The sequence below is a fragment of the Aythya marila genome (genome assembly GCF_965140915.1).
Source record: "Aythya marila genome assembly, chromosome: 1".
Classification (NCBI taxonomy): domain Eukaryota; kingdom Metazoa; phylum Chordata; class Aves; order Anseriformes; family Anatidae; genus Aythya; species Aythya marila.
In genome coordinates, this window is record NC_139042.1 from 113189869 (window position 1) to 113202857 (window position 12989).

Genomic DNA, 12989 nt, shown 5'->3' on the forward strand with positions numbered 1-12989 from the left:
GCTCTACATCTAAACGTCTTTTGAAGACTTCCAGGGATGGTGACTCCACCACTTCCCTGGGCAGCCTGTTCCAGTGCCTCACAACCCTTTCAGTGAAGAAGTTCTTCCTAACATCTAACCTAAAACTCCCCTGGCTCAACTTAAGCCCATTCCCCCTCGTCCTGTCACCAGGCACGTGGGAGAACAAACCAACCCCCACCTCGCTACAGCCTCCTTTAAGGTATCTGTAGAGAGCGATAAGGTCGCCCCTGAGCCTCCTCTTCTCCAGGCTGAACAAGCCCAGCTCCCTCAGCCGCTCCTCGTAGGACTTGTTCTCCAGGCCCCTCACCAGCTTCGTCGCCCTTCTCTGCACCCGCTCAAGCACCTCCATGTCCTTCTTGTAGCGAGGGGCCCAAAACTGAACACAGTACTCGAGGTGCGGCCTCACCAGAGCTGAGTACAGGGGGACGATCACCTCCCTAGCCCTGCTGGTCACACTGTTCCTGATACAAGCCAGGATGCCGTTGGCCTTCTTGGCCACCTGAGCACACTGCTGGTTCATATTCAGCCGACTATCCACCATCACTCCCAGGTCCTTCTCTGCCTGGCAGCTCTCCAACCATTCCTCTCCCAGCCTGTAGCTCTGCTTGGGGTTATTGCGCCCCAGGTGCAGGACCCGGCACTTGGCCTTGTTGAACTTCATGCAGTTGACCTCAGCCCATCGGTGCAACCTATCCAGATCCTCCTGCAGAGCTTTCCTACCCTCGAGCAGATCGACACACGCACCTAACTTGGTGTCATCTGCGAACTTACTGAGGGTACACTCGATGCCCTCGTCCAAATCATCGATGAAGATATTAAAGAGGACCGGCCCCAGCACCGAGCCCTGGGGGACGCCACTAGTGACTGGCCTCCAACTGGACTTGGCTCCATTCACCACGACTCTTTGGGCCCGGCTATCCAGCCAGTTTCTAACCCAACGAAGCGTGCGCCAGTCCAAGCCAAGAGCAGCCAGTTTCTTGAGGAGAATGCTGTGGGAGACGGTGTCAAAAGCCTTGCTGAAGTCAAGGTAGACCACATCCACAGCCTTTCCCTCGTCCACCCAGCGCATCACTTTGTCATAGAAGGAGATCAGGTTCGTCAAGCAGGACCTGCCTTTCATAAACCCATGCTGACTGGGCCTGATCGCCTGCTTGCCCTGCAAGTGCTGCGTGATGACTCTCAGGAGGATCTGCTCCATGAGCTTCCCTGGCACTGAGGTCAAACTGACAGGCCTGTAGTTTCCCGGGTCTGCCCTCCGGCCCTTCTTGTAGATGGGCGTCACATTTGCTAGCCGCCAGTCAACTGGGACCTCCCCCGATAGCCAGGACTGCTGATAAATGATGGACAGTGGCTTGGCCAGCTCCTCTGCCAGTTCTCTCAGTACCCTTGGGTGGATCCCATCCGGCCCCATCGACTTGTGCACATCTAAGTGCCGTAGCAGGTCACCAACCAGTTCTTCATGGATAGTGAGGGCCACATCCTGCTCCCCATCCCCTTCCACCAGCTCAGGGTACTATGATATACCCATACATGTATATATTGTTATATACATACATGTAAACTCAACCTAATCTCTGCAGAACAGAGTAGGAGCTTACCCCAAGCATCTGACAACCTGTTTTTAATAACAGCATTTATTTTATTTTACTAAGCTCAACTTTTGTTTGCTCACTTGTTTGACACTTTCTGCAGTGATTGTCTTTTTGCACTCATGTATACCTGAAACTGCAAACTAACTGCTTTCAACTGTCTACAGGGAAGCAAGCTCTTATACAGTGATTAGAAGAATATCACCAACATTTCAACATTTTTAAGCATAGCTATAAGAGGCCCTAGATAAAGTATTCCTGCATGCCTCTCCTGGTTTTAGCTCTTAGCAGAACAGTTCAACTCATTTTTCCTAATATCTGTAACTAACTGCATACATAAAAGCTCAGCTCCCCTGTTTATTCACTGTGAGGACAAAAACAATTTAACATCTACTGAAAAGCAAAACTAAGTAAAAGACACTCATACGCTCCTCCAAATCCAGGCAAGACACCATGATTAAAGGAACAGGTTTCTCAAGTACTGTGGCTATGCCTACTCTTGTTTGGTGAGCTCCTAGTAGCCCCCTAAGACTTGCATGTTAACTTTCATTTATTTGCTTAACTAAAGACAATTTTAACAAAGCCAGCACCCTTTCAGGCACTCTGCAAAAAGCTATTAAAAACTCAAGCGTCATAAGATCCAAATTATGCTCTTCGAAAAAGCAAAATGTAGACCAATGTTTTGATTAATACTGAAGTTACATAAATATTCTATGCATTCTGATATCGTTACAGAAAACATTTATGGGAAAAAAACAACATCTCTGGTGTAAGTCTGTTCTTGGGAGCATTCACATAACCACAGTTTGCGGAAAACAAAGGCCTGCAAAAAATGATTTTGAGTTAAATGCAGGAGCCTTAATGAAAATACAATTTTGAAATTCAAACATTTTTCCAAATATACCTGCATTTAGGGACTACACTGCCTGAAATAATGCTATTTTTGATGACCAACTCCAACTAATCAATGCAGCTCAGCAGCAGATACCAACTACTTAGACACCAACACAAAGTTAGAAAAAAATCACACAAATATTTTGATATAACACATATGGGACAAGTTTAACCTACTGAAAGGAAACCCAAGAGTGGTAGAGAGATACTGTATTTGCTACATACTGTATTAACTAAAAATCAATTTTTCAACCTTGTCAAATATTTTAAAATCAAATTACATTACTTACAGAGATCAAATAAACCCCATTTTCACGGCAATTTTATGGACTAATTTATTTCTCTCAAGAATTTGCAGGAAATTAACATGACCCAATACATAGAGTAGGGACATAAAGTGAAAGCCCTGTTAATAATCGAACTGTGAACATCGAGTGCATCGTTACCTTGGCAGGCAAAGCCTCTTTCTTCATAGCCAGCATTACACAAGCACTTCCCTATGGGCACTAGCCATTCTCCTTCTGTACTGCAGTACATCTTGGGCGGCTCTTCCTCCTTGGAATGGTTGACACAAGAACCCCGCACCTCCACCAGTGACTGGGAGTCCATGGGAACTGTATCTGGAAACACGGCGAGGTTCTTGACAGTGAAAGGGCACTTTTTGAAGTACACTCGCACCGAGACTAAGGCAACACATGCACCTACATCTTGAAAAGCCAAGTAAAAGCCTTTCCTGCTAACAGGCCCCACCTCACGGACTTCTGTATTCAGCTTGAGAATTCGGTCCCCAAGATCCATTTGGGTGAAGCTCTCATCAGCCGCAATGGTGTCGATCTTTGTAAACTGATGTTCTCTGAACTTTACCGAATGGTCGTCGTCAGATTCCATGTAATACAGATTGAAAGTCTCTTTGCAAGTGCCCAGAACTAGAGGAATACTATTGCAGTCCCTCAAGGTAAACTTGAGTTCCACATATATCTTCTGAGCTGAGTTGCGTGGAATCCAGTTTGTTCGCAGCCAATTGTTTTGACTGTGATCCATAACATTGCACACCTGGTAAGTTCTGATTGGAGTATAATGCTCATCAACACCACTGATCTCTTCCCACTGGAAGAAACAAAAAAAACAGGAAAAAAAGGAAATATCTTAAGATTAATGAGCATAGTAATAAAAATTCCATTTAGAGACAGAAGTTGTGAAAAAGCAATTCCAAACAGGTCTGATACCACTTTGGACATTACTATAAAATAGTCAGTAAAGTCTGGCCCACCTTGCACTTTTCTCTTAAAACATGTAAACATCTTAAATGAACATAGAATTCACTCGTAAGAAATCAGTTTTTACCAAGTTATTCCAAGGTGGCATGAAAGGTATGACAGCTGTTTTGCACTTACTGAAAACTGGTTTCTTAAACTAATGGTACATGTTTACTATGCAATGCTTTTGATTGTGATCCCGATGTGTCTTTTCTACAACCACACTCACTTCAAACAGAAGGGGGTCCTCTCTAGAACACCACATTTACACTGCTAGAATCAAGTTGTACCTCAAAGACTCAAACAAGACTCAGAGTAGAGACATAAAAAAAAAAAAAAAAAAAAAAAGCCACTGGCTCCTGCTGAAATTCCACATAAAATAAAATTTTACATGCTTTAAATTTCCTCAAAGCGCGACAGTTGATTTTGCTCAAGATATATGTCTTCAAAACAAGTAGTCCAATTTAGCTCACTTTCCAGATTTACTAAAATTTACTATCAACTTAGTATCTCAGTTACTAAATTCTTGCGTATACTCTATAGGATATAATGCTAAAATAGATTTTGAAGAATATGTTGTCATTGTTTGGTTTGGAGGTGACAAATGTACTTGACCCAGATACTTGACCCAAGAAAGGGTTTCCTATTTGTTAATGACTCATGGGCCAATCTCACCTGGATTCTGAAGTCACTTACAGGACAAGAATATTTGCCATTCACAGTAAAAAAAGAAATCCTATAGGGATACTTAAAAGTAAATATTTACCATTAAGGCATTCACCATACACCACTGAGTGAATTCATATGCATCTTCCTTTGCTTTTTCCCCAAATGGATGACTATGACCACTTGTTTGTTTGTTTTGTTTTCCAGGTCACAATTTTTCAACTTTTATCCACACAAAACCAGCAGCTGTTCTATATTCTGAGTCTTATAATACAAAATGAAGAAGCTGACCACTAGAACTAAAATAATCCTTGCCATGAACATCACCTGTTCATTACAAGATTACACCATCATTTAGGTCAAAAGGGACCCCCATCCACCCCAACTCCCTGCTCAAGCAGGATTAGCCAGAGCAGGTTGCTTAGGATCGTGTCCATTCAGGTTTTTGACCATCTCCAGGGTTGGGTACTCCACAACTTCTCTGGGCAGCCTGCACCAGTGTTCAGTTGTGTTCAGAGTACAAAAGCTTTTGCTTGTGTTTAAATTTCAGTTTGTACCCACTTCCTCTTGGCCTTCCACTGGGCACCAGAGCAAAGTTTGTTTCCATACTCTTCATGCACTGCTATCAGGTATTTGTACACACTGTAAAGATTCCCCTGAGCCTCCTCATCATTTTTCCTATGCTTCAAACTTAATTACAAAACAAAAAAGGCCAACTCCTATCATGATAATGAAGTGTATCCTAATAGAGCATATGCTAGCACAGCAGCTACAGAAATCCCTGTTTCCCTGTCACCCACAAACATAGCCTTTGCAAGATTTTATATATATATGTGTGTATATGTATGTATATAAAAACACCCACAAACGCTGTCCCACAGCAGTGACCAGATGCAGTGCACCTGGGGAGCAGTAGAGCATAAAACAGAGCTACTGCATGGTACAAGTACAGGAGTACAAGTGAAGTAGATTGAAATAAGTATGTTACAAAAAATCACTGCCACCCTCAGAGAATAGAGAAAAAGAAAAATTTCTTCCAAGAAAGCATTTTCTCTCAAAAATCAAATCACGTCGATGCTATATTGAAGATCCCAGTCCAAGAATTTCTCATTTTACATAAGCACCTTTTGCTCAAGTGTCTTCAAATCCTGCAGAGAAAACACTGGAAAAGGATTATTCCCACTTAGCAGACAATGCAGCTGAGGTGTAGAAACAGTAAGTGCCTTTATAGAGTCTTTGCTTTGCAAGACACATATTCCAGCCTCCTCCCCTCTCTCTCTCACACATGGAGGAAGGGAAGAGAGAAAGAGAGAGGGGGGGCAGCGAGAGGGAGAAACAGGAGTTGGCTGTATCACAGTAACATCTGAGAATACTCAGTCCCAACCCACTGACGCAGGGAAGTTTTGGTATGACTAAGAGCTGCTCTGCACAATGAAATTGTCCACACACCACTGACAATCTGATTTTAAATCATGTTATTAAACCAGTAGATAAAAGCAGTGTAAATACTCTTCCTTTAATTGAAACTAAGTTTATTTTAGTTCATTTTAAGGAACTGACTATACACAAGTTTTATCTCTTCCTGCCTGCTTCAGCAGAGCTAAAATCCAAGTCTTTGCATATGCACGTGGCAGCCGAAAGCTGCAGCAAGCCATGCCACACTGCTCTGCCAGAGAGTTAGCAGTCCTGGGGCTTTGGGAGCCAAGGCTACTGCACCAGAGCCCGTGGCCACCAGAGAACTGGGTGTCCCACGGCAGCCCATCGTACAAGGACCTGCCCCCACCTGCATGAGAGGCAGCTAGACCCTTGCTCCCAGACTCAGCTCCCAAAACTCACCAGAGTACCTTCCTCTGATATCCATCCTTGTACTAGTAGTGTCCCTGAGCCAACAGGCTCTGTGCAACAAGCCATTCAGGTGCCATCATTGCCTCCCAGGAAGCTGGATATACCTACTTAACTACAGGTCTTATCTGCACAAATAAAAATTCAAAAATTCAACTACTAGATGAAACTTGGCAAGATTATGAAACAGCATGTTATTGATGTTTAAAGCAGCTCACAGTGATCCGTAAGTGATCTACTTATTATCTCTTCCATAATATTTCTGATCAGTTCAATGTATTTTACACATCCAGTGGGAGATAGAAACAAAATCAGGAACTTGCAGCATTTAAAGCATCTCTACAGCAGATGTTATTTTTCTGCACAAATCTCACTAATTTTTATTCATAACTTTCTTATCAGGCATGCCTACACGGGGAACTGAATTGCATGATAAAGGTAGCACCACATCTATGTTCTTCACCTACAAGTCCCAACGAGCAGTTATCACTTCATTAATTTGTAATGAAGACAGAATTGCTGGGCAACAATTGCCACCATGTCATTACCACTTGCATAAATAAGACTTGAAATCTATCATTTAATTCTCAAGTACTGCTAAACGGAAGGCACACTTGACCAAAATACTGTCACAAATCTATCAAGATTGCAGCTAATGCTTTTGAAAGAGCTAAGGTGAAAAGTAAGTCAGTGAAACTACAGGAATTGTTTCCAAATCAGAACGTTTATCAGATTCACGTAGGTTGATGACTTTGATAATTCTGGTAATGAAACTAAAGAAACAAGCAGGTTTTTTTTTGTTGTTGTTGTTTTTTGTTTTTTTTTTTTACATTGTTCATACATAACAACTTTTCCCAGTAAGCTATCATAATGCCATCCCCAAGTGATTTTAATTCTAAACAGACTATGAGGCTTAACTGCTCTTCATGACCTTTTTTTGGATACTACCAACAGCAGCAAACAAGAGACTGCTTTCACCAGTAGAAAAAAAATCATATATATATATATATATATATATATATATATATATATATATATATATATATGATATTTATATTATATATGCGAGATATATATATCATATTATATATATGATATTCCCAATAAATTCCCAGTAACTTGTATGCTCAAGTCACACTGACTGACAAAGTTGGGGCAGAATGGATTTTTATTTCTGGAACAGATATATTGCAGCAAATATATATATATTTGTTTGTTTGTGTGTGTGTCTGTGTTTTGTTTTGTTAGTTTTTTGTTGGTTTTTTTTCCTCTTCTCATTCACTTTTCTTTACTAAAGGGAATGTGGAGAAGTGGCTGTAGTGCATTTCCTAGGATTCCACAGTAAAACATTACTTGTAAATATAGGAACCTCAGGCACAAGTCCTCAATTCTTTCACTCCTCCTATGGCATACTTCAGTTTTTGTGGCCTTTACCCTTTATTATCAAAAATCTTAAGTTTAGATTAAGAAACTGAGGGCTATTATGTGTTTTACAATTCAATTCATATGCCACTGCATGATTCCAATGAATTAAATCCTATCTTTCAGATCCTCATTGCTATAAATGACTATAAAACTCCCAAAAATGGTGTTTGAACATTTTTCAAGGCACCAACAGAATTCAGGCACCTATCTTCTCCCTGAGACTCCATTGATGTTCCCAGGCAACAGTCTAACAATATCTACCTACAATTTTATTTTACACCCAGAAATTTGGTATGATGTTATATTTGGTAAGATTGACAAGCACCATTTAGATACGTCCAACTGTTGTTAAACATAAAAAGTAATTCTGATTGTGGCTGGATTGGATGTACCTTGAACTACACAACCACTGCGTGCTCTAGAATACAGGTTGGGGGAACATTGCTGAGAAATCAGAACAAACGTGGTAACCTGGTGAAATGATTTCAAAACCTCAAAAAAAAAAAAATCTTCATGTGCTAAGGTGCCTCAGCTTTACTAAAAAGATCAGTCAAACCATTGTTTGTTTCTAAACGAATAAAACACGTGATATTTTTCTTGTCAGTGAAAATGCTTTTTTGCTATCTACGAGGTGTTCACGTAAGCCACCATTCAAACCCCTCCCCAAATCTTTTTTTGCTCAAATACTGAAAACTGACCCTGCTCTCATTTGCTGGCTCTTAGCATTCAGTACGATTTCTCAGCCAGCAAAAACACCATCTTTATTACACTTTGCTCAGCTATGACAGAAAAGTATGCCTTCCCGTGTACACACACTTTCTGCCTTCTGCTACTCATTCAAGCAATTCCCTCTCCAAACAAAAACATTACGATAGGAATCTCACGTTTCAGATAGTCAATGCATCCAACTTATTAACATTCCACTGACAAAATACCCACTAGCTCCTAATATCTTTTCTTATTTCTGCCTTTGGTTGCCAGGCAGTTACAATACAAAGAGGTAAACAAGCACGAAGCCTGGTATCCTACACATCTACGGCTCATGCTTGGCCTCCAGCATGGATTCTGGTGTTTAACAAAAGATGAGTGCGAACAGAAGCCTTCCTGATTGGGAGCATTAATGCACTTGCTTTCACTCTCTCCCTCTCTGTCCCCCCTCCCATTGCTTATTTTCATAAATCTTGTAGGAACTTCAGTCTCCAGAGACCTCAGCTCCACTGTGAAACTCTGTGAAAATTCCCCTCTGGGTTCAAAATCCACTACATGGCATCATCTTCTTCCCTGTATATACACACAAGTGCATGTGTCTCTGTGTAGTTCCATCTCCTTCAGAGATCATGCTAAAAAGAAGGCAGATATGGCCCACAGTGCTTAAAACAGTAAGATTAGTGTAGACCCTATTTATTTCTATTAAAAAAAAAGTAAAAATCTGTATTTGCAAGCAGAGAATCAAAATGGTCAGTTCTGAGCTGAAGTTAGACATACGAGGGCTTCATGAAGTACTTGGAGTGCTGAAATATTCCAAAGCTGCATTAAAGTTCAATTACATCAAATACTCACATCACTGACCAGCAAACATTTGAGACATGACACTATATCATACTAATATTGTTTGGAATTAGCGTTTGCCTCAGTGAGTTTACATTTACATTAAATTTACATGAAATTAATAATTTTGGACACAAGGACAGAAGTTACAGCTGACAATTCAGAAAAAGAGTCCTGATCATGAGCATAATGGAGATATTTCACACTAAAAAGTTATTTTCATTGAAACTAAGAGATTTCCATCACAAAGAAGTATTTGACTTTTTTTTTTTTTTCCCATGAAATCATTAAAAAGATCGGATCCTAGAAATTATATTTAACATCTATACATTCAAAAGAAGTTCATTTTCTTGTCTTGGAAAATGGAAGTGCTACCAATAAATATATTCCTAACCAAACAAATTCAATGCCTATTACACCTTTTCAAGTTGATATTACAAGAAAATTGTTTCATGTATTTGTCACTGGAACAGTTAAGGATGCTTCAGCATTACACAGTGCTCTGTTATTTATCTTAAGTGTGGGAAATTAATCCTCACTGACATAAATCTTTCATTCACTTGTTTGTCTGTGCTTGACACTTGCCCAAGAATCCATAATCCTGCTTTCAAGGAACATGGGCAATTAACTTTACTAAGAGCATGAGCACAGCCTGAGTTGAAATGCTCAAATAAAACCTCAAGTATATCTTGTGAAAGATGACTTCTGATAAGCAAGACTTTCAGAGAAGACTAAAAACTGAAGAAATACTTCTGTTGGGAAAAAAAGAACAGCAAATCTTTAAGCCCAGCCATTACCATCGTAGACATCTGTATCTTTAGAAAAGACCCCAAAAGATCTACAAGTCATTTTCTGACAACTTTCTGCTTCTTACCTTAATTAAGTGAAAAGATAATTCATGATAAGTATGAAACGTCTGACATATTCTATATCGTGACAACATAAAGGGCAAGATGAAAGGCCTCAGGCATGGGAATATTCACCACTCATCTAATTTTTTTAAAAAACATGCTTTAAGAGTTTTACCTAAAAATCTTTCAATATGATAAAAAGCAATTATACCATGATATATGCATAAATTAAATATGATTAATTATATATACATGTAATTAATATGTGTATTGGAGTCTAACACACTTTACTGCACATTATCCAGCATTCCAAACAGGTGGGCCTAATGAAGCACACATTTGGGAAATGGGTATCAGGATTTAAGACAAGACAAATAACTGATGCCTCTTTTCTTTCGCTACTTAGTTACTTTAATACTTCGATCTACAGCATTGTTTTTTTGTTTGTTTTTGATTTTTTTTTCAGCGATACTCCATAAATCCAGAATTACATTCTGTGAAATAATTAGATCTAAACGAAAAATGGAACCTTCCCAAAATGCTATATAAAAGTTGAACTGAATAGTAACAGGAAGTAAGAGCTCTGAAAGCCTGTGCTTAACAAAAACCCTGTGATGACCATATCAGAGAAGAATGCAGTCCAGACCAGCTCATCAGTATGAAAGGCTGTCCTCATAACACCACCCAAGGCATTGATACAAACCTCACAAATACCAGTCAGCTGAGATCAGAGGATAGATAATGATCAGCTTTGGGAGTTTAATAAATCTGGGAAGGACCAGAGTAATTTTCTTGAATGTTTAGCATTCAAAATAAATGAAATTACCTGCTGGCACTGAGATTCCTCCAGCTTCTTTTAGTTTTATCTAAGTTACAAATGAAGAAGAGGAAGTTGCATTGCAAGACATTTCCAGTTAAGTGAAATTATTGCCAATACATAAATCTAAGACACAGATTTGATACACTTTTGCCTAGTGCTTTTTTAACAATCTATCACATTACATACCTGTTAGTCATACCTGTTAAATGAAAAAGCTTCACTGGGGTACTACAAAAAATCTAAGGTTGAAAGAAAGTTGTATTGGTATAAAATTACATGCAATGATATTTGGTCTAAGGTCAACCTAGTATTCCCATGGTATTCCCTAGTAGTCCCTAGTATTCTCCCTTTCTGTTCAGTTATCCACTATTCTTCACATTTACAGGAACAGAGGAAACACAGGAGATTTTCTTCATAGCTTCAAACTAAGTTAGGTTTTCCTTATAACTAAGCAAAACAGTTTCAGAATTACTACAAATTCTAAGAAATCTTGGTTTCTTGTCTGATGAGAGATCAGGTGAAATGAGAAACTCATTAACAGCATCCAGACACTCAGTTTTGACCAAACTGAGGTAAAGCATTTTGACTTACGAAGCATAGCTTCAGATTTACCTCCATAGAAATAAGTCTAATGGAAAACTCTTAGAAAACTTTTTGAACTTTGTCTGTTTTGCTTTTTTCACCTCCCCCCTCCTCCCACCCCCCACTAGTATAAGCTCACCACCAAATCATAGAATCACAGAATGGTTTGGGTTAGAAGGGACCTTAAAAGGCGAAGTTGGAAGGGGACCCCCCTCAATGGGCAGGGACACCTCCCACCAGACCAGGTTACCCAAAGCCCCATCCAGCCTGGCCTTGAACACCTCCAAGGATGAGGCATCTATAGCTTCTCTGGGCAACCTGTACCAGTGCCTCACCACCCTCTGAGCGAATAATCATTTAACATCTCATCTAAATCTCTTCTCTTTTAGTTTAAATACATTATTCCTCATCCTTTTACTATACTCCCTGACAAAGAGTCCCTCCCCAGCTTTCCTGTATGCCCCCTTTAGGTATTAAAATAATTTATTAGTTTCAATAATAACAAGTTTCAATGTTATTAAATCAAACAAAACAACACAAGAACAACAACAAATAAAACAACCCAAGCTTTATGAAATAAAATGAATGTCATGTTTGTTCATCTCATAACAATGCCGAGCAATGTTGAGCAGCCTGCAGATATGTTACAACGGTTTCAAACAACACTTGCATTTTAGAGGAATGTCAAGAGAACAAAGATGCTTACCCCCCTTCCTTCCCCTGGTATTATTCCCCTATTCTTTTCTATCCTCCACACAACCCCCACAAATAGTACACACAATCCAAATATTTGAACGCAAGACTGGTGGTTGACCAGATAAGGGACTGGAAACCAACAGTATCCCAGGAGGTGATAAGATACAAAGGAAGGTGGAAAGGACCAGAGCTTCTTCCCTCTACCTCCTGCAGTTGCACCATCCTCTGCTATCTACAGCACAATATACACTGCCACAGTGTCAGAATGTCTTCCAGTGTAAATAAACCTCATTTCTCAAAGGCACAACAAACGTGCATAATTAAATACAAATCCTGACCCTCTTCCTCTCTCAGCTGGTAAATGAAAGCATCTTACTAACCACAAAAAAGGTGTTGGATGCACTCACGTCTCCTAGTCGTCTCCTAAGTTGTTTTTTTTTTTTTTTTTTTTTGTTTAGTTCTTCTGTGAAGTAACATAAACATTAAAAATAGGGCTAAAAAACAGTGCAACTGTAGTTGTAGGTGCTAAGCACATATTAACATCCAGTATTTGAAAAAGCAAGGGTGTACACCTCATCATGGCAATACTAGACTAATAATTGAACTGCAGAAAGAAGAGTGGAGTTATCTTTTTCTCCTCCCCATCTCTAATTGCTAGACAGCTGAGTACCTGATCATCAAACTTGCAAGGACAGCTGATTCTCACCCTTCTGCAAGCGAAATTCCCGGAATCATAGGGAGGTAAAAAGGTCACTGCAATGAGGAAAACACCTGACTTCAACTTTCTACCAGACATCTG

The 12989-nt window shown here is 39.9% G+C and overlaps 1 protein-coding gene across 1 annotated transcript in view; it reads right to left on the reverse strand.

Annotated features, from left to right (window-relative positions):
• Positions 1-12989, reverse strand: part of EPHA3 (EPH receptor A3) — a 220073-nt gene that overhangs the window by 147803 nt on the left and 59281 nt on the right. The window contains exon 3 of the mRNA XM_082765208.1: positions 2951-3611. Within this exon, the coding sequence (XP_082621334.1) occupies positions 2951-3611 (661 nt within the window). The remainder of the gene's footprint in view (positions 1-2950; positions 3612-12989) is intronic.